The sequence below is a fragment of the Miscanthus floridulus genome, chromosome 17 (genome assembly GCF_019320115.1).
Source record: "Miscanthus floridulus cultivar M001 chromosome 17, ASM1932011v1, whole genome shotgun sequence".
Taxonomy (NCBI): domain Eukaryota; kingdom Viridiplantae; phylum Streptophyta; class Magnoliopsida; order Poales; family Poaceae; genus Miscanthus; species Miscanthus floridulus.
The window spans coordinates 3,154,784-3,178,590 of NC_089596.1; the positions used below are offsets into that span (position 1 = coordinate 3,154,784).

The window sequence follows — 23,807 nt, forward strand, 5'->3', positions numbered from 1 at the left end:
CGGTGTTTCGGACCGGGGGGGGGGGTCCTTAACCAACGAGTGAATTTGTGCTGCGTACCCCTAATCCCCGATGGTGATGCAAAGAGACACAAGGTTTATACTGGTTCAGGCAATCAACGCCCTACGTCCAGTCTGAGAGATCGATCTTGTATTCCTTGCACCGGAGTGCTCGTAGTAGGGGGTTACAAGCTAGGTGAGAGAGGGAGCTAGCCCCAGGTCTCGGCCGGGGGTGGTGCGGGCTGCTTGAGGCGTTGTTCTCAAGCAGCGTAGAAGTGTGTGGTTCTATTGGTGAGTTCCTCTTTCTGCTCGTCGTTCTCCCCGTACCTAGAAATGGCCCCGGCCCCTCCCTTTTATACTCTAAGGGAGAACCAGGACATACATATGTTGCTACATAGCGTCCGATAAGTGGGGATGGCGTGTTCGAGCCCTGCAGCCGGCCACTGTTGTGGTATGGTCGATGGAGTGGCCCCGTCCTTGTCGTGCAGAAGTGACGCGCCGGTCATACTTGATCTTGTGCGTCGTGGGGCTCCAGTACAGCTTGAGGCAGGGCATGGCGGGTGACGTGCCGGTCATCGTGCGATGACGTCGTAGGGGGCCGAGGCTCTGTAGATGCCGAGGCCGAGCCATCGTGGGGGCTCGGCGGACATGGATCCCTAGGCTGCCGAGCCCCTGAAGCAAACTGCCGAGGCTTTGGAGGGAATTATTGGTCCTGGGTACCGATTTCGAGGCCACAGTATCCCGGTCGTGGCTCCCCACGCCGCGTTGTTCTCGGAGCAGGAGTTGGCAGCACAGTGAGGCATGGGCGTCAACCATGTGCATGGCGGTGGGCACAGTGGCGGGTAACCCCTGTCCAGTCCCGCCCCCGTCCCGTCGGCCATTCCGCTGTACTGTGCCGAGCATGCGGCCGATGTCAGTGGCAGCAGTTGGCTGAGTTAATGCGACGTGACGTTTTGTCAGAGGGACAGGTGAAGGAAGAGGCAGCGGAGTGTTGCCGAGCCCGCCTCGCGCGAGGCGGAGGGTCGGCGACCCGGCCGAGGCCTGCGACGAGAGGGGGTTGGCCGAGGCCTTCGGTGGGGGATCGCCCAAGGCCAACGGTGAGGGGGCCTCGAGCGATACGGAGAATTGGCCGAGGCCTTTGGTGAGAGGTCGCCCGAGGCCAGCGATAAGGGGGCCTCGGGCGAGTCGGAGAGTCGGCCGAGGCCAGCGATTGTTGGCTGGTTTCGATCTTTACGAAGTCTAAGCAGTCGTTTTTTGGTTCTTGCTTAGGGTACCCCTTCTCGCAGTATCCGACATGTGTGATACTGTGATGGAAGTGCATGCAGCAGGCAACATAGTATTGTGTGACAAGCCATGTTGTCATGATGGAAATTTTGCATGCCCCCAATACGTTGTCATGCACAATCGCATGAACAACTGTAAGCTCTACACACTTTATTGCATATTCAAAAACTCAAGTAAAATGTAGTCAAATCCGCCGAAAATTGTTACAGACATTCGGATAGTACATAAGCAAATACATCTTCTCAATCTCAGATTATTCACGACCTATTAAACAAATGATGAGCCAGCCTGTCTCGGAATGCATTCATGCTTTCCATGTCCGCACTGTCTGGAGCAGGCTCTGTCTCAGGCCTGTTTTGGACGGTCCAAAGTTTGCAGGCCTGTTTAGTTCAAGAAGGCCGAAACACTGTGCAATTCTGAATTCCTCACCCGAATTCGGGCGAACTAAACGGGCCCCTAGTCAAAATTGCACATATTTGAAACTGTATATACATTAATATTCTTTTTGATGAAAAGGATACAATTGTCGATGAGAGGGGTGTAGTGTGGTGCGGTGGAGAGGGAGTGCGGCCAGCAAATGAAGAAGCGGTCCCATGTGTGCGGACCGAAAAGCAATACAAACGTCCTGTTCTTCGGCACTACTTTATTTTTCATCGACGCCTAAGGCCGGTTTAGTTCCCAAAAATTTTTACCCCAAACTATCATATCGAATCTTGCGGCATATGCATAGAGTATTAAATATAGGCGAAAATAAAAACTAATTGCACAGTTTGGTTGGAAACCGCGAGACGAATGTTTTAAGACTAATTAGTCCACGATTAGCCATAAATGCTACAGTAACTAGCATGCGCTAGTGATTGATTAATTAGGCTTGATAATTTCGTCTCGTAGTTTCTAGGCGAGCTATGTAATTAGTTTTTTTATTAGTATTCGAACACCCCTTATGACATCTCTAAAATATCTACGTCAAAAAAAATTTCATTTTTGCGAACTAAACACGCGCTTAAGTACGAGCCTATGTCAAATTTTAACTAAACGAACGCGCCTCGGAGAGAAGAGAAGGGACTGGTAGGGTGTCCACGGCTCCAATCAAAACGCCAACAAAGCCCTACCCTGCCCTGCCCGACCTTCTTCCCCCGCCGCAAGCAAAGCAGCCCAACAGATCTCGCCGCCTCACCGTTTTCCTCCTCCGCAGATTCCCAGGATCCCGGCCATGGTGAGCCTCCTCCCCCGCCTGCTCTCCATCCACATCTCGTGCTTCCGCGCTCCAACCCGCTTCTCAGTGTTTGGGCCGGCCGGCGCAGGCCGCGCTCTCCCCGCCTAGGGTTTCGATCCCGCGCCGATTCACCTGCCACCTCGCGGTCTGACTCTGCTCTTGCTGGATGAGTGCAGGAGGGTGACAGCACCAACCTCGACCCGGCGATAGAGTCGCTCCTCAATGTCGAGAAGCAGATGAGGCTGGCCGGCGATGTCACCGGCACGCGGAAGGCCGTCATTGACATCGTCGAGCTCTGCTACAAGGCCGGCGCGTGGAAGACGCTCAACGACCAGATCGTTCTCCTCTCCAAGAGGAGAGGCCAGCTTAAGCAGGTTCGGTTCTCGACTTGCTCTTACATCTTCGATTGGTTCATGTAATAATTAGTATATGTGTATGAGACCATTTGGAGGCGCTTTAGTAATCAGTTTGCTTGTACGAAGGCAGAGCGGCCTTTAAGCTTCAAATTTTCGCCGCATAACGTGCTACTGAAGTATTTTACTACTGTAACTTTGTCGTACTTTTGGTGCTGACTCTAGCTATTGGTTCGAGGTATTGACCCAAAAATATCTGTTGAACTCTTGTCTGTTAAAAGAAGCTGGACTTGAGAAAGCTTTCTGAATCGAAGTTGCCTGTTTAAACTAATATAGTGGTTGGCGGAAGTATGGTCTATCCATCCAATAAATATTTCATGCAGTTGTAATTATTGAGAAAGCTAGAAATACATGATATCTTATTTTTATACATTCTTTCTGCTTGCAGCGGCCATTGATTTTCCGAACATTTTGTGTTTTTGTTTTTTGATGATTTAGTTCTACTTAACAATGCTGACTGGTTTCCCTTTAAATGCAACGCCACTCACCATTCTTCCACGTTGACTATGAAGCATGCGCATGATGTGCTTACTATTTTTTGCTTTACATTTCTTAGATTGCACTGTGTGTGCAATCTGAACGCTCTCATCCATGGCCATAGTGATGTTTAGATGTATGCTAATGCAATTCTCTTGAACTGTTATCCATTTGGTTGTTCGTTAGGGTACTTATTTTCTTAGCATCAGCGAATAATTGCACTTCTGGAGTTTGCATTGTTCCTATCCATTGTTGAACAACCACAATGTGAAATCTTTATCTGCAACATTTTTCTTTGACACCTTTAGTTGCTTGGACATACAGTTGCCAGTTCTTGAGTCTTATTCACAATCATCTTGAGCAATGTTTTGCCCATGACCAGAACACCTTAGATCAATCTATTAAGTATAATATAAGTAGTTCCTTATTACTTGCTTTCAAACGGGAGCCTATGCTGTACCAAAGCATTACTCTTAACTATTTATCTTGTTTTTGCAGATTCATAAGTCATCTTTGTCTATTTGTTTACCTATAAATTGATAAGCATATAGAAAGGAACGCTAACCATGTATGTCACTTGCTACTGTTTTGTTTACTATACACTTATATTACTGTCACTTCTGTTTATCGCAGGCCATAACTGCTATGGTTCAGAGAGCAATGGAATACATTGATTTGACACCAGACATTGACACACGCATCGAGCTAATCAAAACACTGAGCAGCGTCTCTGCTGGCAAAGTGAGAATTTTCCATCTTGATGACGATTTTTTATTCCTTTTAAGATTCATTGTTTTTATGTGTGTAATCTCACAGTTGTTCATCTACAGATTTATGTTGAGATAGAGAGAGCAAGATTGATCAAAAGACTTGCTAAAATCAAAGAGGAGCAGGGACAGATTGACGAGGCTGCTGATTTGATGCAGGAAGTTGCTGTAAGTTTGCACTGCACTAGAATTGAGGACATGTACTTCCATATTATGTGACAATGTTTCTGTTATTCTTTAGTACTGTTTGTCAGTTCTGACCATCCATGACTGTCATGGACTAACAAGCTGTTTATCAGGTCGAAACATTTGGATCCATGGCCAAGACGGAAAAAATTGCTTTTATTCTTGAGCAGGTATTATGGCAATCTATTATGTTAAATACTTTGTATTCTTACTAAAATGCTGATTCATGCAAAACTTTCTATTATTGTTGTCGCAGGTCCGGCTATGCCTAGATCGGCAAGATTATGTCAGAGCACAAATTTTATCAAGGAAAATTAGTACTAGAGTATTTGAAGCAGATCCATCGAAGGAAAAAAAGAAACCAAAGGAAGGGGACAATATTGTTCAGGATGCTCCTGCGGACATTCCATCCCTACTAGAATTGAAGCGCATCTACTATGAACTGATGATTCGGTATGTGATGCTTCTCAATCTCAATTAGATTAATGCACTACTGGCGTGCTATTTGATTGTCATTGTCATTATTGGCTCGTCTACCTGACTACCTCTGGAACCCCCAATTTCTTTTTTCTTTTTAATGCTATGGTTCATAACTACATTTCATATTGGAGACAATCATAATTCTTCGTTGTCTCTTCACAGATATTACATGCACAACAGTGATTACCTGGAAATCTGCCGCTGTTACAAGGCGATTTATGATATTCCAGCGATAAAAGAGGATCCAACAAAGTGGATACCGGTACTCTCTCTCAACTCTCAACATGTGTATACACTCCCCCTGACCCGCATCCACCAACCCCTTAATTATCTGACTACCTTAAGTCCTTTGCAGATTCTTAGGAAGATCTGTTGGTACTTGGTTTTAGCACCTCATGATCCTATGCAATCGAGCCTTCTGAATGCTACTCTCGATGACAAAAACCTTTCAGAGATTCCCAATTTCAGGTACATTTGCATGTTTGCAAAATTGCTCTCATAACTCCAGGCAGGCTTATGTCAGTAATCATTTTTTTTCCTGTTGTGATGTGATGGAAAAAAAGGTTCTTGCTAAAGAAGCTGGTTACAATGGAGGTTATTCAATGGACCAGCTTGTGGGATTTCTTAAAGGATGAGTATGAGACCGAGAAGAATCTGCTTGGAGGAGCTTTGGGTGCCAAAGCTGCAGAAGATATGAAGCTCAGGATCATTGAGCATGTATTGCTTACTTTATGTTTGGCCTATAGTTATAGTTATTTTGCTCTATACTTGTCCATTGAATCTGACTTATTGCTGTGTTCAGAATATCTTGGTCGTGTCGAAGTACTATTCCAGGATTACCCTCAAGAGGCTTGCGGATCTTCTTTGCTTGAGTCTGCAGGTTTGTATTTTTCACCTTTGCATCATATCATATGTTCTTTGTGATGTGATGCCAACTGTGGCATCTTGTGTTTAAATGTCCCAATACATGACAATCACCTGAATTATGAAAGCATTTTATAGCTGCAGTGAGATCTAACTGGAACTGCACATTACTCTTTTCAGGAGGCAGAGAAGTATCTTTCAGACATGGTGAACTCAAAAGCTTTGATTGCGAAGATTGACAGGCCGATGGGAGTTGTCAGTTTCCAGACAACTAAAGATTGTAATGGTACACTCAACTCATGGGCTACCAACCTCGAGAAGCTTCTCGACCTGGTCGAGAAAAGCTGTCACCAGATTCACAAGGAAACCATGATCCATAAGGCGGTGTTGAAAGCTTGAGTGTTTGGCACTGCCCATTTTGGTGTGGGTTCCCTTCGTAGCCTGCCGTGGTGTTAAGATACTGTAACAGCAGGAGGACTCTGAATTGAGATTATTTAAGATTAACCGGTGCTGTCAATTGAAAGATTATTGTTCGGCTGCACTTCACAGCAGCGCTGCCATGGCTGCCGCTGTGGCCGTTGTCAGACCAGAATACGGACACAATAATAATTCTCTATATATGCCTGATTGAAGATTTTCAGCCTGTTCGCTGGTTGGTTTCAGTCAGTCCAAACCAGTCAGTCAATAGTGTTTTTCTCTCACAATAAACTAGCACCAGTCAGCCTAAACCAGCTCAGAAACCGACCAGCGAACAGGCCGTTTGATTCGATTCGTTGGTCCTTGGTGGGACTTGTTACGGGCCACTGGCCGTTTGATTCGATTCGTTGGTCCTTGGTGGGACTTGTTACGGGCCACTGGACGACTTCTCAGCTCACACTTCATATCTCTTCGTATCTGTAACAAACTAGTATCAATGTTTTGCTATCGTTGTTGGACGGCGCCACGCTGGTGAGTGGTGACCAGTGTCGCAGTGAGTGTCTCGCACTGCTCACCCTCCACGAACCGACGAGAATTTCAGTGTTGACACGGTTGCAGGCCATGGAAGTTTCCAAGGTCAGGCAAACAGAAAGGGGTACTGTACGTACGAGGGACCAAAATTTTAGTCCACTGAAGATGGCTGGAAAAAGTGCTAAGTTGAGCCTGTCTGGGCACAACAGCGCCACCTCCCGCACCAGCTGAGTCTGAATAAACCTGCCACTGCTGACACTTTTTTTTGGAAACCTAAGAAATCATTCAAGCTTCTTTTACTTCTCTACTAAAAGTCCAAACCATTGCCTCTACAAAAAATACCGCATGGCACTGATCAAATTACATTACAGGTCACAATAACCACTGCTGCAGCCTGCATATAGAAGAACGAAAATGAGCCACGACGAAGCAGCCAGCCTCCAACACAGGGCCTTTCAGTCTGACACGGCTGCTTCCTTCCTATCATAATTCATACGGCTGCATATAGAATTTGAGTCGCCGTATAGCCAACTCAAGTTTGGTATAATTTATATGAAGGGATAATTTAAACGTGAGCACCAAACAATACGGATGCAATTCTTTCTTTACGAAATTGTATGCAATCTAATATTAATTCTGCATGTCGTAACGGCAAGTGCAACAGTTTGCTGCCTCAATTGATTGCAGTGGTGGTCGGAGCTGAAAACGGAGCAATCTGGTAGCATATCATCTGGGTTATTAAAGCTGGGTGATTATTGCAGAAAATGTATTCCAGTCGAAGCGCACTGAACATTTGGACATGAATTGTCTACAGCTTAGCATCTCCAGCTTAACATGCCGGAATTGTACAGCAAATACCATAACTGTATGCTGTGCGCTCCTGGTTCATTTTTTTTTCCTATGAACACGTTGCTTTCTCTAGAGTTTCCTGCAGTTCTCCACTCTTGTATGCCTCTGCAAAATAGGCCGTGAAGTTAGCATTAGCCACTAAGATTGGTTCGAATGTTTGAGATAAAATATATATTTTGAGTTGTGGAAACAGCAATGAAAATACCGTGTGTATGGAATTCAGTTTCTGAGTACATGAAAAGTTAGTGTACAGGAAAAAAAATGAAATAAAAAAACAAGGAATGACCCTAGCCAGGACTAATCAGGTTAGTCCTAGCCCCTAACCTGAAGTACATAAACATCACATTTTTTTACCACTGATTTTGAATGTCCTGCAGAGATCCCCCAGACCTAAGATTGATTGCCCTTCCTCAATTTTTTATTCTAAAGCATTCAGTCTTGAACATTGGCTATCTATTTTCCAAAAGCATCACATCCTGGGGTGGAGTAAACCTATAGCATCAACTCTATAGTCTATCTAACCTTAGAGGGCACTGTAACTATGCAAGGTATGTCCACAAGCAGCAGCATGTTCAGCAGCACTAGTCTCAAAAGATAGATCAGGTGCTGTTCACATGTCTCAAAAAGCAGGCACTAGTGCTGACCTTTTACAACCACGATAAACAACAGGGATGGCTGACCTTCTATAGACAAAGCAAACTGGAATATACAAACAAGAATGAAATAAGGATTGAGTGTATGGCTTTGTAAACAATGATGCATGGTGAAGGAATGTGATTTGCTCTTATGAATCACTGAATTAATAAAGTTGAGCTGGTCTGATTTTACTCATACAGCTGGGTTATCAATGGTTGGTGATCAATTTGAGTTACGGAATGGAAAATTGTTGTCCCTTCTTGAAAAAAAATGAGGACAAGAACAGTCCCTGATTATAACTAAAAGATCATACAGTTGTTATATTTAATGGTTGACATGAAATAGGTGTTCAGATGTAGCGATCATCATAATGTTGCTTTGTCCTAGAGAGTGGTCTTGTTTGTTCTCATTGGCACGTTGCAAGTGAGCAATAAGGTATTTCTCGAATGTGATGAACCCAACTGTTTCATTCCTACAAGGTAATGGCCACCTCTTACAACCACGATAAACAACAGGGATGCCTGACCTTCTATAGACAAAACAAATTGGAATACACAAACAAGAATGAAATAAGGATTAAGTATATGGCATTGACGCAAATGCAAAACACTAGGTATTTGTCTGGTATTTAGAAAATGCCCTTGCTGTTTACAAAGACACTGATCACTAAGAAAGAGAAGGAAGGATCTGTGCCAATGGCCTGCAACTATTTACTTGCTTTTGCTATTTAGGGCATGCACAATGCAAACTGCAAAGGCTCTTATGGGGATGCTGAACGAAAGAGAATAACTGACATGCCATCAAGAGTTGTGTAAGAGTCTCAATTTCCAATGGAAGCAACATTTTTTTAGGCGCTTAAAAGCTCCATAAAGTTAAGAGTTCACTTAAGCGTCACCAACACCCAATGCCTAGTGTTTATTTATTTACTTTCTCTTGTCTCTTCTACAAATACACCATCTAATCTAGACCTACAATTGGAGTTTACCAGGTGAATAGCAATTGGAAGAGAATGTGTGTGTGAACCAACCAGACACTAGCCTGGAGTATACCTCAGAGGCATGAAGCTTGCCACAGATCATTTGTGAAATCTACCATCTTTGGTGATAAACTCCCTAAATGTCCGATTAGTGCCTTTTCTGTGTGCAAAGATTGTGATTAAGAAAGAGAAGGATTTGTGGCGGTGACTTCCTCCAAACTGGCAACCAGAGTTTTCCAACCAAATCGTTACTGAGATAGAATGTGCACTTGTGGAAAAACCAGACACTACTCCAGACTATGCCTTCAGCACAAGCATACTGTGCTACGCTCGAAATTAGCTAAACATGTATGGAGCTTGTACTGATCGTCTGTGAAATCTACCATCTTATTAGTGAGAGACTCCCAAGATGTCGTATTAGTGGATTAGGATGGCAGACAAACAAATTGTTCAACCAATGGGTCAGTTTCCAATACCATGGGATCGTGAGCTCAGCAAAAACGTCTAGAATTTTCAGGCACGAGCATCAGTGAACGAAGCAAGAAAACATAGTATATACCAACGGTGATGTCACATCCGCCGAAGAACTCGCCGTCGATATAGAGCTGCGGGAAGGTGGGCCAGCTGGAGTACTCCTTGAGCCCCTGCCGGAGCGCCTCGTTGGCGAGCACGTCGAGCGTGTCGAAGGGCACGTTGAGCGAGCGCAGGATCTGCACGACGGTGTGGGAGAAGCCGCACTGCGGGAAATCCTTGGTGCCCTTCATGAACAGCACCACCTTGCTGGACCCCACGACCTTGTCCAGCGTCGCCCGCATCTCCGGGCTCAGCGCCGCCAGGCACCGCACCGACCGACCGCGCGCCGGCAGCCGCTCCCGCCCGGTCCGCCCGAGAGTGAGGCGCTGGGCCGGAACAGGAGCCAGGGGGAGCAAGGCGACCCTGGCGGTCCGCGGCCGCGCCGAGAGCGGGAGCGGGACGGCAGCGGCCCCGGCGAGAGGCCTCGCGGCCGTGGCGGAGGCGGCCATCGCGGTGCAGCGGGTGTGGTGGACTGAGCTGGGACTGCACGGAATAATTAATTAATAATATATTAATTATTTTTCGTGGCCATGGAGGAGGAAGCGAGCAGAACCAACACCCCACCGGGCCCATGGGCCAAGGATGGCGTTTGGCTTGGGCCGCAAGTCTGGGCCCGAAAACCCAGCGTGACGCCCGGTTAGATGAGGAGGAGCTGCGTGTGCGCCGGCCGTTCTCATTCCCCCCCCCCCTCTAAACTTAAAGCCCTAAACCCCTCGTCTCCACTCCTCTGCTCCGCCGCCGCTGCAGCGACGCGACGACAGGTAATGGCTTCCGCCGCGGTGCTCCGGAACTCCGGCTCCCGCCGCCTCTTCTCCTACCCCACCCTCCGGGCCACCGCGATCTCGGGGCCCGCCGCGCTACCCGATGCGCCCGCGGCGGCGGCGGCGCCGGCCCAGCCGCCACCGATGGCCGGGACCCTCTGGGCGAGGTCCATGGCCACCTTCACGCGCACGTGAGTACTCCTTGGCCCAGATCCGTGCCGTGACCGCTACTTTCTCGTTCTAGATTCATTCATGAATTCATTTCCACCGATCCGTGCAATTCAATAGTCCGCCTATTGCTTCGTTTGATTCACTTGACAAGTCGGATCAATCTGTGGCAGGAAGCCTCACGTGAACGTCGGCACCATTGGGCACGTCGATCACGGCAAAACCACGCTCACTGCTGCCATTACCAAGGTTGGATGCGTTAGCCATGGTCCTGCTTAATTGCTCGCTTGATTTCCAAACAATTGGGTTCATTCAACAGCGTTTGTTTCCTCGTTACTATAGGTTCTGGCTGAGGCAGGGAAAGCCAAAGCCGTTGCTTTTGACGAGATCGACAAGGCACCGGAAGAGAAAGCCAGAGGAATCACCATTGCAACGGTTGGGTCCTAGCACATGTCCTATAATTTGGGCCAGACTGCCAGATGCAATTCTCTTTATATTTTTTTTAATCTTCATTTACTGCCCACTGTTTAACCATTTGGATTGTTTTTTAGGCTCATGTCGAGTATGAGACGGCTAAAAGGCATTATGCTCATGTTGATTGCCCAGGTCACGCAGATTATGTCAAGGTTAATACAAACTATGTTTTCTCACTCAAATGCATTATTATTATTTTATGAATTGACGTTGTTTGCATGTCAAATTGAGAAATTCCTAGTGAAAGCCATCATCTAGAGCTGGTCCCAATCTAATTTTTCTTTGAAAATGGTAGAACATGATCACCGGAGCTGCTCAAATGGATGGTGGTATTCTTGTCGTGTCAGCTCCCGATGGCCCGATGCCACAAACAAAAGAGCATATTCTTCTTGCCCGTCAGGTATCAAATGCTTATTTGGATTGTCATTTAAAATTCTTCTTTCATACGCTGCTTTTATGGTCTTGACTTTATCAGATAAACATGTTCTCTCTTTCTAGGTTGGTGTACCTTCACTTGTGTGCTTCTTAAACAAAGTTGATGCTGTTGATGACCCAGAGCTACTGGAACTTGTAGAGATGGAGCTTCGGGGTATGCTACCATCCATATGTCTCCACGTCATGTTTAGATAACTGTCTGTATATTCTAATAAGGTTGTTTTGCACCCCCTCCCCCTCCCCTTTTGCAGAGCTCCTCACTTTCTACAAGTTCCCTGGTGATGAGATTCCGATCATCCGTGGATCAGCATTGTCAGCTTTGCAGGGGAACAATGATGAGATTGGAAAGAATGCCATTTTGAAACTAATGGATGCAGTTGATGAGTACATCCCTGATCCTGTGAGGCAGCTTGATAAGCCTTTCTTGATGCCGATTGAAGATGTGTTCTCTATCCAGGTGATTTTATTTATGAGCTATCACTACTGCAGTATTCACTAGTTATTCAATTATGGTGTTGTTTCTTCCATTTTGATTAGGGATACTAATTTTGGTTTCCCTGGGTTACTGGGTCGATCAAAACCTAACCATTGAAATTAGATCATATTATTTCGGACGGTATTCAACTAAATGCTGAGCTTTTCAACATTGCTGTATTGGCCATTGTATGTTCAGAACTGTTTGTGTGAACAAATGATTGCAGTGGTGACTAGAAAACTAAACAGCAAATATTTCTAGGATCTGCTTTGGTTAAACAATTTAATTTTGCACCATGGACATCTAAAAATTTACGCTGACTGACAGCATGAATTTGATGATGTTGAGTATAAATGCATAAATAATATCTACTTTGTGTTGTTTCAGATAAGGTCGTTAAAGAAACCACTGGTCATAGTGATACCTTGCGGATTGTGTCAATATGTTAAACGACTTATATTTTTATCAGATTAATAGGAAATTGAAAAAAATCATTGATAGGAATGTACCATACAATCTGGTCATATGTTTTTTTTTTCAATATTTGCTAATTATTTTGGAGAAAAAACATTCTTGTTTCCTATATACAGTGCAATGATTCAATGGTTCGTACTGTGTACAACTAAAGAGTGATTTTAGTAGGCATTCTTTACTGAACCATATTTGTACTTCTTTTTGCAACAATTTATTTCCTTTTAGTATTGTAAAGTATTTTCAGTGGCTTTTACGCTTACGGTTTCCTTTCTTGTGCTGTCATGTTCTTTAGGTAAATATGATTTGAATTAGTGATGCTGTTATTAGGCATTCCAATGCAGGATTAGCCATTGAATTGTCAATGAAAAATTATTATGAGGGAGTTATCATATGTTTTTAAGTAGCCTGTTTGATCTGCAGGGTCGTGGAACTGTTGTTACTGGTCGTGTTGAACAGGGAACAATTAAAACTGGTGAAGATGTTGAGATCTTGGGTTTGACACAGGTTAGATCTTCCTTTTTTTTGCCTGGGATTAAATTTGTGATACAACTAAACTATTGCATGTTTATCCTACTTTCTAATGTTTGAAGTATGAATTGAACAAGTTGTTGGTTTATCAAATTCAGTATATTAGTAGTTAACAAGGGCCAAGATGTCCTAAATTCTAGAGCTGCCCAGGTCTTTCTTTTGGTTAATGTCATGGGCCTCATGGTGCAAGACATTGAGCTCCAACTTAGTATACATCCCACTTTTTCCTTGTCTGTTTAAGTTTTGGGTGATTTATTTGTAAATGTAAGCCAATAACTAATCACAAGAGCAGAAGGTTAAACAGTAATGCAATACATTCTTGGTCGCAGAGTGGTCCCTTGAAGACTACAGTTACTGGTGTTGAGATGTTCAAAAAGATACTGGACCATGGAGAGGTAATGATGGTGAAAGCAGATTGTGCCAGGTTTTTTTATTGATTGAGAGTATCATACATGCAACTTTGTGCAGGCTGGTGACAACGTTGGTCTTCTTCTTCGTGGTCTTAAGCGTGGTGATGTCGAGCGAGGCCAGGTTAGCATTCCTGACTTTAAAATGATCCGATAGAAGTTTTAGAAGTATCCACTGAACTGTTTTTGTCTGGAAAACTACTTTGCATTGATGATACATTGTTGCGTGATCACCAAAATGACTTTTATTTGTGATCTTTATTATTTGTTCCACAATTTCTAGGTCTCCGATACTAAAATTGAACCATATGTAATGTTGATGCCGTGTCATTTTCTACTGTTTCAGGTGGTGTGCAAACCTGGTAGTCTGAAGACATGCAAAAAGTTTGAGGCAGAAATATACGTCCTGACAAAGGATGAGGGTGGCCGCCACACTCACTTTATGACAAACTACAGTCCCCAATTCTACTTCAGGACTGCTGATGTCACTGGAAAGGTTGAGTTGATTGGTGAAACGAAGATGGTTTTGCCCGGTGACAATGTAACTGCGAATTTCGAGTTGATATCACCTGTTCCTCTTGAACCTGGTAACGACTATATTCTCAAATTTTCTTTCATAAAATAGATCTGGTGTTTTGATAACACGTCGTGCTTTTTTGTCATGTGATGCCATTACACACTCCATGTTCCTTTTTCATTAAAGATAAAAGAAATTCATATTAGATCGTCAACTCTTTTCTCATGATGTAGGGCAAAGATTTGCGCTGAGGGAAGGAGGGAGGACAGTTGGTGCAGGAGTTGTCTCCAAAGTTATTGGCTAATAAGTTTCCACTTTCTTCTCCGTAGCAATTTAGTAAACACATGAATGTTGATATGTCCGACCGGGTTAGAAACGAGAGCAAAGGACCGGTTTGCATTTTTTCTTGGAATGCATGAGCACAAAGTCAGAGCTGGCTGGCCTGGCCACCCTTCTGGACAGTACCTTCTGTTTTCTTGTTGAGGTGTGTGGTCTATGTAACACCACAGTTAGAGTTTGGTTGACACGCATGTTGGGCATAACTCATTGATTGAATAAGACTAGTCTCATCATAAGCATATTTTCTAGCCATTTCTTGGTTTGCTTGCCTGCTGCCGCTCACAATCCTGTACTGCCCTATTTTGCATGCTTCTGTTCTGCTACTGTCAACAACTTCTTGCCATTCGCCAAAAGCATTGCTTCTGCAGCTCTTACGTAGAGAATTACGTAGAAATTAAGAAAATTTAAACACAGTACTAAAACATAGGTATACATTACCTATCTCTGTGAACGCTTACGAGAGACGATGCTGTTGGGTCTTGAAATTGACTGCTCTAATGTCTACCACCAGTAGCAGGACCCGTCACAAAAAATATTTTAGTAAGGATGATTGCTTTGAAGAGAGTTTTCCTATCTTTTCTGTGCACTCACGAGACATACTGTCAGGTATTGCTATTCGAATCCCTCGACCAAAACATGGAGCGCTGATTCAACCCTTCTTTTTCAATAAAGTGAAACAACACTCGAGTGATTTAAGGGCTATATTCACTCGAATTTTTTTGCCCGACCCAAGAATGCCACGTAGTCTTGTTGCTCAACTCTAGCAAGGTTAGGGTTAAGGTTGGGGGTTTAGGGGCTTGCGTGAATCCAGGGAGCTTAAAAGGATTGCTGGGGGAGAAGGTTGGTCAGGCGGTGGTGGCGGGCGTCCGAGGTGGTTGGGGGAAGGGGGAGAGCGGAGGCAGCAGTTCCACCGGCGACTGGACAGTGGGGAAAGGTGGCTGAGCTGAATTTTTTATAATTTAGCTCTTTTTTTGAAAGTTTCTCACAACTAGACCCCTGGCAGAAAGAATTCAGAAAATGAACCCTTAGCTCGGCGCCATTGATGCTGGCGCCGAGGTAGGCGCCATCATCTCTGGCGCCGAGCTCCTGGGCACGGTGGATGACCTGGCAGGGAGCTCAGCGCCGTAGATCTTGGCGCCGAGCTCGGCGCCAACGTGAATGGCGCCGAGCCTTTAATACATATTGGGCCCGCGCCTTTCCTCTCTTCTTCTCCCTCTCTCGCCCTAGGATAGCCGAGCTCCGCCGCCGCCCTCGCCCGTGCGCGCCCCATGGCCGCCCCGCGCCGCGCGCCTAGCGGACGGCCCGCGTCCCTTGGCCGCGCCGCCCCCTGCGCCGCGCCGCCTCCGCCGCCCTCTACCGTCGGCATCGCCCCGCCTTGTCGCCGTCCACCGCCGGCGTGCCTCCCGCGCCCGTCGAGCCGGACTCGCCACGCGGAGCCCCGGGCATCCCACACCCGCCGTGCGCCACCGCTGTCGTCGACCGCGCCACCGCCGACCCCGCCACCTGCAGCGGACGGCCGTGCCACCACCGATCCGTATCGTCGGCCTGACCCAAGCCCATCGTCCGCTGCGACTCCGTCGACGTCCGCGGAGCAGTCGTTAGAAAGGTAAAAATTATGAATATGCAATGTACCTACTTAGTTGGCATTTGTTATTTACTAGTTAACGTGATGACTCAGGTAGTTGATTTAGTTAGTGATCTAGTGAGATATATATGTAGACAGATAGTAACATAGATACATAGGTTCATAGATATAGTTAGATAGCTACTTAGATATGTAGTTACAAATCTAGTTAACTACATATAATCTAGCTATTTAGTGAGTACACTGTATATATATACGTAGTTATAATCTTGATTACTTAGATTATAGCTAGAAAGTACTTGTTAGGTACCATCTATCGTCTAATTTTGACTAAAGGACATGTATTTCGTTACGTGTTTGAACTAGATGGACAACCTAGTGACCATATATCATGGAGGCACCGTTGAAAGCGATCGTTATGGATATGTTGAGTTTCTTGATATGCAAAGTGTGCCTGTGCTATTCAATGATAGGCCTTCATTTAGTGAGATGGTTGCAAAGGCTCGGGAGGAGCTGCATTGTCTTGGAGATGATGACATTGCAGTTGATGGTGTACTGCACCTAGGTTCTCCTCCGAACATCTTTAAGCGAATAATCTCAATTGGTTGTGCGGATCAGTAGGAGAACTATGTGAGATTGGCTATGAAGAGCCAGCTGCAATGTTTGGACAGTGGGTGACGAACGTGATGGAGATAGCTCGATGACCTTCAATTGGTTAGACTGGCGCCTATCGGGCGTCGTCAGATCCTATCAGGATGTAGTGGCGGTAGGGGAGCTCAACCAAGGATGAGTAAGGGCCCGTTTGGCACGGCTCCTACGACTCCGGCTCCCGCCTGCAATTCCACTATTCATTCACTGTAGCGGAATCTAGATTTCTCTCTCCTTCCCTCTCCCTCTCACAGCCAGCGGCTTCACCGGTGAAGCCAAAAATTTTGGCTCCACCGGCTCCGTGAACAATATCCGAGCTACGGTGAGAGAAGAAAGTAGGAGAGAGAAAATCAGCTCTGAGCTACAGTGTTCCTACAATGATCGTGCAGTGATCATCAGGCGGAGCCGGAGCTGCCCGGAGCCGTGCCAAACGGGCTCTAAGACATTAAGATGGCTAGGAGGCACGCATCCGATTGATTTAGGGCTAGGCTACGTGGTTAGCGGCGGAGAAGTCATCGGAGTTAGGTGCAACAGAGAAAGAAGGGAAGAAAGAGATTTTTTTCTAGGCCATATATTTTATATCTAAGAGCATAAAGAAAAATCAAGTGATGGTTGGCTTTAGGAGGTGTTTGGTTCTTTAGCCGCTCCTAAAATTCACGTCACATCGAATGTTTATATACTAATAATGAGCATTAAATATAGATTAATTACAAAACCAATTGCATAGATGGAGGCTAATTTGCGAGATGATTTTTTAAGCCTAATTAATTTGTCATTAGCACATGTTTACTGTAGCACCACGTTAGCACCACGTTGTCAAATCATGGCCTAATTAGGCTTAAAAGATTCGTCTCGTAAATTAGTCACAAGTTGTGTAATTAGTTTCATAATTAGTCTATATTTAATACTCCATGCATATGTCTAAACATTCGATGCGACCGAAATTTTAGGAGCACGTGTAGAAACCAAACAGGGCCTTAGTGGTGCATAGAATGGTCCTTCTTTTTTATAGAACCGTTTCAAATACACCATTAGGATGCATTGTTTAAGAAGCATTTGTTTGGATGCTATGTCAATAGGTCACGAGATTAATACAAGTCTATCGTCTTCTCCCAATGAAAGTATTATAATTAAGCGTACGAGGGCACCCATGTTAAGCCGCTGTCAAGGCTCAAATAGGCCGACGAACTTAGCTAGGAGCGGACCTAGTCCATTTTTATGGAGACCACCTATATGATTAATTAATAATAACTAACAAAATAAGAGTAACATCTGACCTTTATGTGTCGGACCTAGTCCATTTTTATGGAGGCCACCAATATAATTAATTAATTAAAAATAGGACTAATATCTACCCTTGATCTCATTGTTTAATGGACCTAGTCTAGTAGATTCGTGCTTCAACTTCGACCAATGATGGCCATATATGACAGTGTTCATCTCACACATGGAAAGGCTAGGGGAAGACGAAGGAGAGGATGGTGCGACAGTAGATTCACATTCCGAAGCAGGCTTGGAATGGCTGAGGTGGCGGCTACGTTAGGGTGGTACGACGCCGCGTGGAAGTGATGACGCGCGCTTGGGAGTGGGAGGAGAGCACGCTGGCTGCATGCCTTGCCGCCGCCGCTCCTGCTATGGCTTGGATTGGATTGGGCTACGTTCACATTCACAAATCAACTCCCTCTCCCTCCAGCAAATTTTTTTGTCGATCTTTTCATCCCAAGTGACCCGATCCCATAGATTTATATAGGCAACACGCCTCTTCTTGAATTCTGATCCCCAGCCGATTCGGTTCCATACCAAACCATCAATCCAATCCCGCCCTAAAACCCTACCCCGGGAAGGAGCCGGAGGAGAATAGCAGATCGAGCCAGCCGCCGAGGAAGAGAGCAATGCCGCCGCCGCCGCAGCTGCCCTCCGATCACGCCACGCCTCGGCCGCGGCCCAGGCCCCCGCCGCCGGCCGGCGAGAGCTCGGTCCCCGTCCACGCCGCCAAGAAGATGGCGCGCCCGGCGTCCGCGCCCGACCTCACGGCGCTCCCCGCCGCCGCCAGGCCCAGGCCGCGCCCGCCCTCGACGCCGGCCAAGAACGGCGCCCCGGCCAAGGGCGGGAGCGGGAGGCCGGCGTTCATGGCGCCGCTCGGCGCCCAGACCGTGCGCCCCGCGCGGCGGCTCACGCCCGGGACCGCCGTCTATGTGCGCACCACCTTCCGGCCCCGCAATGTCAACATCAGGTGCCGCATCCTGCTGTGGCTCCGCGCGCGGGTCGTCTCCTCCCCCGACGCCTACCACTGCACCGTCAAGTACGCCGCCGACCTCAGCGACATGTTCGCCGGCAAGATCGTCAGCAAGCCCGCCGACCACGTACGCCTCGCGCCACGCCCCACGACCGCCAAGCCGGCCAAGCCCATGGCACCGGCGCTCGAGGCAAAGGAGGAGGCGTCGTCATTGCCACGACGATGATCCAGGGCGTCCTCATTCCCTGTACATTCTTCTTTGAGCAGAGATTTTGTGGGTGCTCATTCTTGGAGCAGAGAGATTTTGTGGGATGCTCATTCTTCGAGCAGAGATTTTGTGGCACTTGTCTTGCGGATCAGTGCCACAGCCTTAACTGGCTTTTCGATCGATCTTAGTAAATTTTGGATTGATCTAAGTGAACTCTTGCTAGCTTTATGCGGCTTTTCGATTGATCTTAGTGAAAAAATAATCATAGTTTTTCACGAGTCGATCGATCCTCGTCGTGAGCCGACCAGCGAGAGAACCAGCGCCCGGGTGCCAGCCTGCTCTAGAGGACAAGATTGAAGCAGCCTGCTCTAGAGGACAAGATTGAAGCATCTTTGATGGCTACCCGTTCTCCGGCGACGGCTGCTTCCCCGTCGTTGCTGCTGCAGGAGCTGCCACAGCTCACGTCACCTCGGGTCGGGCAACTCGAGGTCGAACATGAGATCACGGTAGGCACGCGCAACCCCGGCGACGCGACGCCCATGCCACGTGAGGTTGCTTAGCATCTTGCAAGGTTCACCGAGGAGGTGCAGTGCAAGAGAAGGTCGCCATTGATCGCTAGTCCTCCAAGGCAGAAGACGGTAGCAAAGCGCCCCCCCACCAATTAGGAGCAGGCGGATTGCCGCTCAGCCATTGTCGCACATACCGACCTCCGGCGAGGTATTACTCAAGCAGAGGATGGCCATCAGGCCGCCGACAGCACCAGTTTCTTCCGCGCCTAAGGGAGCATACGAAGCCATTCTCGAAGGAAACTTGACGTCGAGCCAAATTGAAGCTCTGGACGAGTTATTCCCAGCGACCAACAACAAGGCCGGTAGAAAGTTTTTCTCGGACGTCGGAGTAGGATCACGCAGCCAGCAGCGGAGGCGCGCAGCTTCGTAGGTTGTAGCACTGCTCCTGTTGTAGACATTTTATGTAATATCGAAGCTTGGAACTGTTTGCTAGGACGGTCCAGCCTACAGCTGTAAGACCTTCGAGGGTGCTCGTCAGAAGCGCGTCGTTTGTATGATTAAACTCTTCTTCTTAATTACAATAATACACAAATCTTTTGTGTATTCGAGAAAAAAAACCGAGTCGATTGATTTTGACGTTGCTTGCTTCCGAGTTCCTACGATCGTTCAACACCCTGTTCGTTTGGGCTTGTTTGGCTTCTAAGCCATAGCTGAAAATACTGTTGACTGGTTTGATGTGAGAGAAAAATATTGTTCATTCACTGATAAGCCATTGCTCATAAGCCAAACACGACCCAGCGAAGAGGCTGAGTCCACCGGCAAGGGAGAAGATGAGATGATGCCCGTGGTAGGAAAAGGCCCTAAGGCTGAGAGTCAGCAGAGCTGCTTGTGCTGCTGATGCCGGACGCAAATTCATAAAACATCAATGCAACTGGTTTAATTGTAATCATACTATAAGCTGCTATCGCAATGTCAGTGACATCTTTCAGCGGCGAGAAACGAAGATATTAAAATCTGGAGATGGCAGAGCACAATCACCACTGCAAAGAGTTGAACTCGCCATGTTGAACTACACGAACATTATAAAGTGATGACCCAGTAAATCCTGGTGCTCATGTATGTTGTGAACCAACCACAAACGTAACAATAATCATCAAAACCAGCAAAATGGATTCCATGGCATCTCAACATGCACAACCTTAGGTAAAAGCTCGGATGGAGAAACTAAAAGTTTCCAGACTGGGAACACAAAGAGTGGCTGGTGCTGGCCTAGGAGAGGAGTTAAGGGGGTGGAGCAAAAGAGTGCCATCACACGAAAACCATGACCTCACAGCAGTGGTCGAGTAACATTTCACTATTTGGAGTCTATGATCAGGCTTTTGCCTCCTGAGCTACTTCTTCAAAAGTCTCTCCAGGAACAAGCTCTGGAACATCATCATCGTTGTCTTCCTTGGCCTGTGCCGCCGCACCAGCAGCAGCCACCTGCTTCTGCATCTCCTCGGCAATCCTCTTCAGGTGTTCCATGTTGTCAGGGCCTGGAAGAATAAAAAAAAGGTGTTTAAGTCTCTTTCATATCCTTAGACCTGGCTACAAGCTTCTGTTTGTAATTGATTGAACACACAGACAGCAACAGAGCAGGCAGAACAGAGACTCTAACTACCAAACTTTTAAGGCAACAGATACAATATGCAAAGAGTATACATCAAATCAATTCTCGTGTGTCTAGCAGTGCTAACCGTCAAGAGAATACGACAAAAGATAAAACAAGAAATGGTGGGATGCAGCAAGAAATGTTTCTGATAACGTTAGAAAAAGACCAGGACATTAAATGATAACAAAGACGTTAAATGGGCATAACTTGCCTAATCAAGCGTAGCTACGAATCCTCAAATACGTTACGAGATAACCATTTTTTGGATAACAACCTAAACATTAAGTACAGAGTGTAACATACCAAGTTGGTTGATGATCCCAGGCAAAACATCTTGTAGCTCTGTCAATACACAATAAATAACGATTTGAATAAGTCAGCGGCATAAAAAAAAATAGAATGAAACAGAAACACTGTACTTCATAGGGAAAGCTGAGCTTTTTTTCTATGTAAGTAGATGCAACATGCATCATTGGCTTTACTACATGTATACCATTTTAGAAACCAGAGCAGAAACCACTCAGATAGCAGCTTACTGAATAAAAATGCAGTTTTTAAGAAACAAAAGGACCCACAATTGTGTTCAGATTAACCAGGTGCAGAATTCTGTAGGTGTAAAGACTAGTAAACCAGATTTCGGATTTACAAACATCTCACAAGGATTCAGCAAAGCTTAGCTGCTGTACTTGGGCAACCAGTGAACCAATCATATAGGTAGAACATGCACTGATCAGAAAACGCTATAGCTCTGAGAGTAACAACTAACAAGTTACTACATGACTGGTCAATCAAATGTAAACGAAGAATGAATATTCTTACTTTTCGTCTGTGGAGATCCACTGACCACCCATGTGTTTGCCGCGATGGAAGCTTGCACTGCATCAGCAGAGGAGAAAACATCAGCCAAACGAGAACGAGTCAATAACAGCAGGATTCCTCATTTCAACATGTAACAGTAACCAGCAACAACAACAACAACAGTGCAGGGGATGGCAGACCTTTGGGATTCAAGAACTGGATGACGAGATCGTCCTTGAAGATGTTCACCTCCTCGATTGCCGGGATGGTGTTGACCCCTACTCTCTTGAGAGTGCTCTGCAGCCTCTTGTCGTCCGTAGTGCCCGTCTTGTGGACAGCCTTCTTCTTCCTATAAACCCAGAGCTCAAGTTTTTATTATCACTGGCATCGCAGCCACAGATGAACACGGAAGCCAAGACAGGTGAATCGAGTCAGTCAGTAACACCTACCTGCGCATGGTGCCCTTGCCGCCGGTGCGGACGGCGCCGGCCATCTTCATGAGCCTCTCCTTGTTCATCTGCGCAACGGAACGGAACCAACCAGTCGGTCAAACGGCGCAGGGAGCACGGATCTATCGCGAGAACTAATCGGTTCTAACGCACCCAGAAATCGGGGTGGCGGTCTCCGATTTAGTACGACGATGTCCGATTGAGGAGCGGAAGCAATGACTGACCTTGATGGCGGTGGGGGGCGGCGCGGGCAGGCGACGGTGCGCGAGCAGAGAGGGATGGGGGCAGGAGGAGGAGGCGGCGGCGGCGCGAGATGGGCGGTAGGTTTTGGGGAGGATTATAGGGTTTTCAATTTTCCACGCAAGTCCCTGGAGTTTCTTCGTATTATGTAGCCCCGCTAAAAAGGCTTTCAATGGGCCGCCCATCGGATTAGGTTGAGCGATGGGCCTGTATACTTCTTTCATATTCATGGCCTTCTTTCATCTTTGTGGATTTGTGGATCATTTTCTTTCTTTCGATACAACAAACAGTGGTTTAAGGTTAACAAAAATCTTCAACTCGGATGAACAAAATGAGCATGTAGCCTACTGGATACATTGCTTTACTGGTATCTCTAGATCTTAAGTTTGAGTCCCCGTTAGAGCGAATATAGAGGGGTCAAATTTCCTCTCGCCGCTAAAGAGTGAATGTATAGTAGTAAAGATTTGCTCTCGTCTCTAAAGCCCAGGTTTAGAGATTTGAGTTCATTCTACCTTGATAGAAAATGCAATGGGGAGGTTATACTCCTTGGCAACTGGCTGGGCAATGTTCATTGTGGTTTACTGGTTTAGGCTCTTTATGGTGAAAGAAAAATCTTGGCTGCAAATTATGATAAATTGTGGTTATGACAAGTAGGACACTATAATAGGAATTTAAGAATTTGTCACATTAAAGGTGTGGTAGCAAACCAGATAAATATAATTTTTAGATAAAGTAAAGTTACATCCACAATACAATAGCATGAAAGGTGGGTGCAGATTAATCCAACAACATCTAAAGTACTCAAATACATGTAACAACTAGGGGCCTGTTCGCTTGAACTTATCAGCTAGAATTTATAGTTTTTTTTTTTCTCATAACAAAACAACTTCAGCCGGCTTTAATACTAGCCGAACAAGCCCTAGGCTAATTGGTGCATGTTCGGTCCAAACACTAAAAAATGTGTTGACATATTAGCACATGCATTGTGCATAGGACTGCTTGCAGTGGGGAGTTTAATAATGCTATATAAATTCGCACATAACCCTTTGGTTCTTCTAAGCGTGACTACAATGTCCGCCTCCTCGAGCCAACATAGGCAACACAAAGGCGTCATTTTTACTGCCTTGAAAATATTCATATTATTATATTTTTTATTGCAATTCATGTGGACCACAAGCAAAAAATATAACAAATACAAGTGAAGCTAGCTATTATAAGGATCAGATTCATTAATCTTCA

At 46.0% G+C, this 23,807-nt stretch overlaps 4 protein-coding genes across 4 annotated transcripts; 2 read left to right on the plus strand and 2 right to left on the minus strand.

The window, feature by feature from the left end:
- Positions 1–2,342: 2,342 nt before the first annotated feature.
- On the plus strand, positions 2,343–6,308 carry LOC136517059 (26S proteasome non-ATPase regulatory subunit 12 homolog A-like). Its single transcript, XM_066510572.1, has 11 exons — positions 2,343–2,497; positions 2,674–2,871; positions 4,021–4,128; positions 4,218–4,322; positions 4,454–4,510; positions 4,597–4,793; positions 4,983–5,082; positions 5,176–5,288; positions 5,384–5,537; positions 5,623–5,700; positions 5,865–6,308. The coding sequence occupies exons 1-11, from the start codon at positions 2,495–2,497 to the stop codon at positions 6,081–6,083; spliced, it is 1,332 nt and encodes a 443-aa protein (XP_066366669.1). The 5' UTR covers positions 2,343–2,494; the 3' UTR covers positions 6,084–6,308.
- A 921-nt stretch (positions 6,309–7,229) lies between these two features.
- On the minus strand, positions 7,230–10,168 carry LOC136517504 (monothiol glutaredoxin-S7, chloroplastic-like). The gene is made up of 2 exons (XM_066511076.1): positions 9,653–10,168; positions 7,230–7,586 (listed from the first exon to the last, which is right to left on the minus strand). The coding sequence occupies exons 1-2, from the start codon at positions 10,113–10,115 to the stop codon at positions 7,531–7,533; spliced, it is 519 nt and encodes a 172-aa protein (XP_066367173.1). The 5' UTR covers positions 10,116–10,168; the 3' UTR covers positions 7,230–7,530.
- A 187-nt stretch (positions 10,169–10,355) lies between these two features.
- LOC136517216 (elongation factor Tu, mitochondrial-like) lies at positions 10,356–14,496 on the plus strand. Its single transcript, XM_066510745.1, has 12 exons — positions 10,356–10,618; positions 10,769–10,844; positions 10,938–11,030; positions 11,147–11,221; positions 11,365–11,469; positions 11,568–11,658; positions 11,756–11,961; positions 12,874–12,957; positions 13,311–13,376; positions 13,450–13,512; positions 13,735–13,975; positions 14,139–14,496. Exons 1-12 carry the CDS (start codon positions 10,431–10,433, stop codon positions 14,207–14,209), a joined length of 1,359 nt encoding a protein of 452 aa, XP_066366842.1. The 5' UTR covers positions 10,356–10,430; the 3' UTR covers positions 14,210–14,496.
- A 6,051-nt stretch (positions 14,497–20,547) lies between these two features.
- On the minus strand, positions 20,548–22,680 carry LOC136517316 (basic transcription factor 3-like). Its single transcript, XM_066510867.1, has 6 exons — positions 22,553–22,680; positions 22,329–22,396; positions 22,080–22,228; positions 21,901–21,957; positions 21,385–21,423; positions 20,548–20,965 (listed from the first exon to the last, which is right to left on the minus strand). The coding sequence occupies exons 2-6, from the start codon at positions 22,394–22,396 to the stop codon at positions 20,802–20,804; spliced, it is 477 nt and encodes a 158-aa protein (XP_066366964.1). The 5' UTR covers positions 22,553–22,680; the 3' UTR covers positions 20,548–20,801.
- Positions 22,681–23,807: the final 1,127 nt, after the last annotated feature.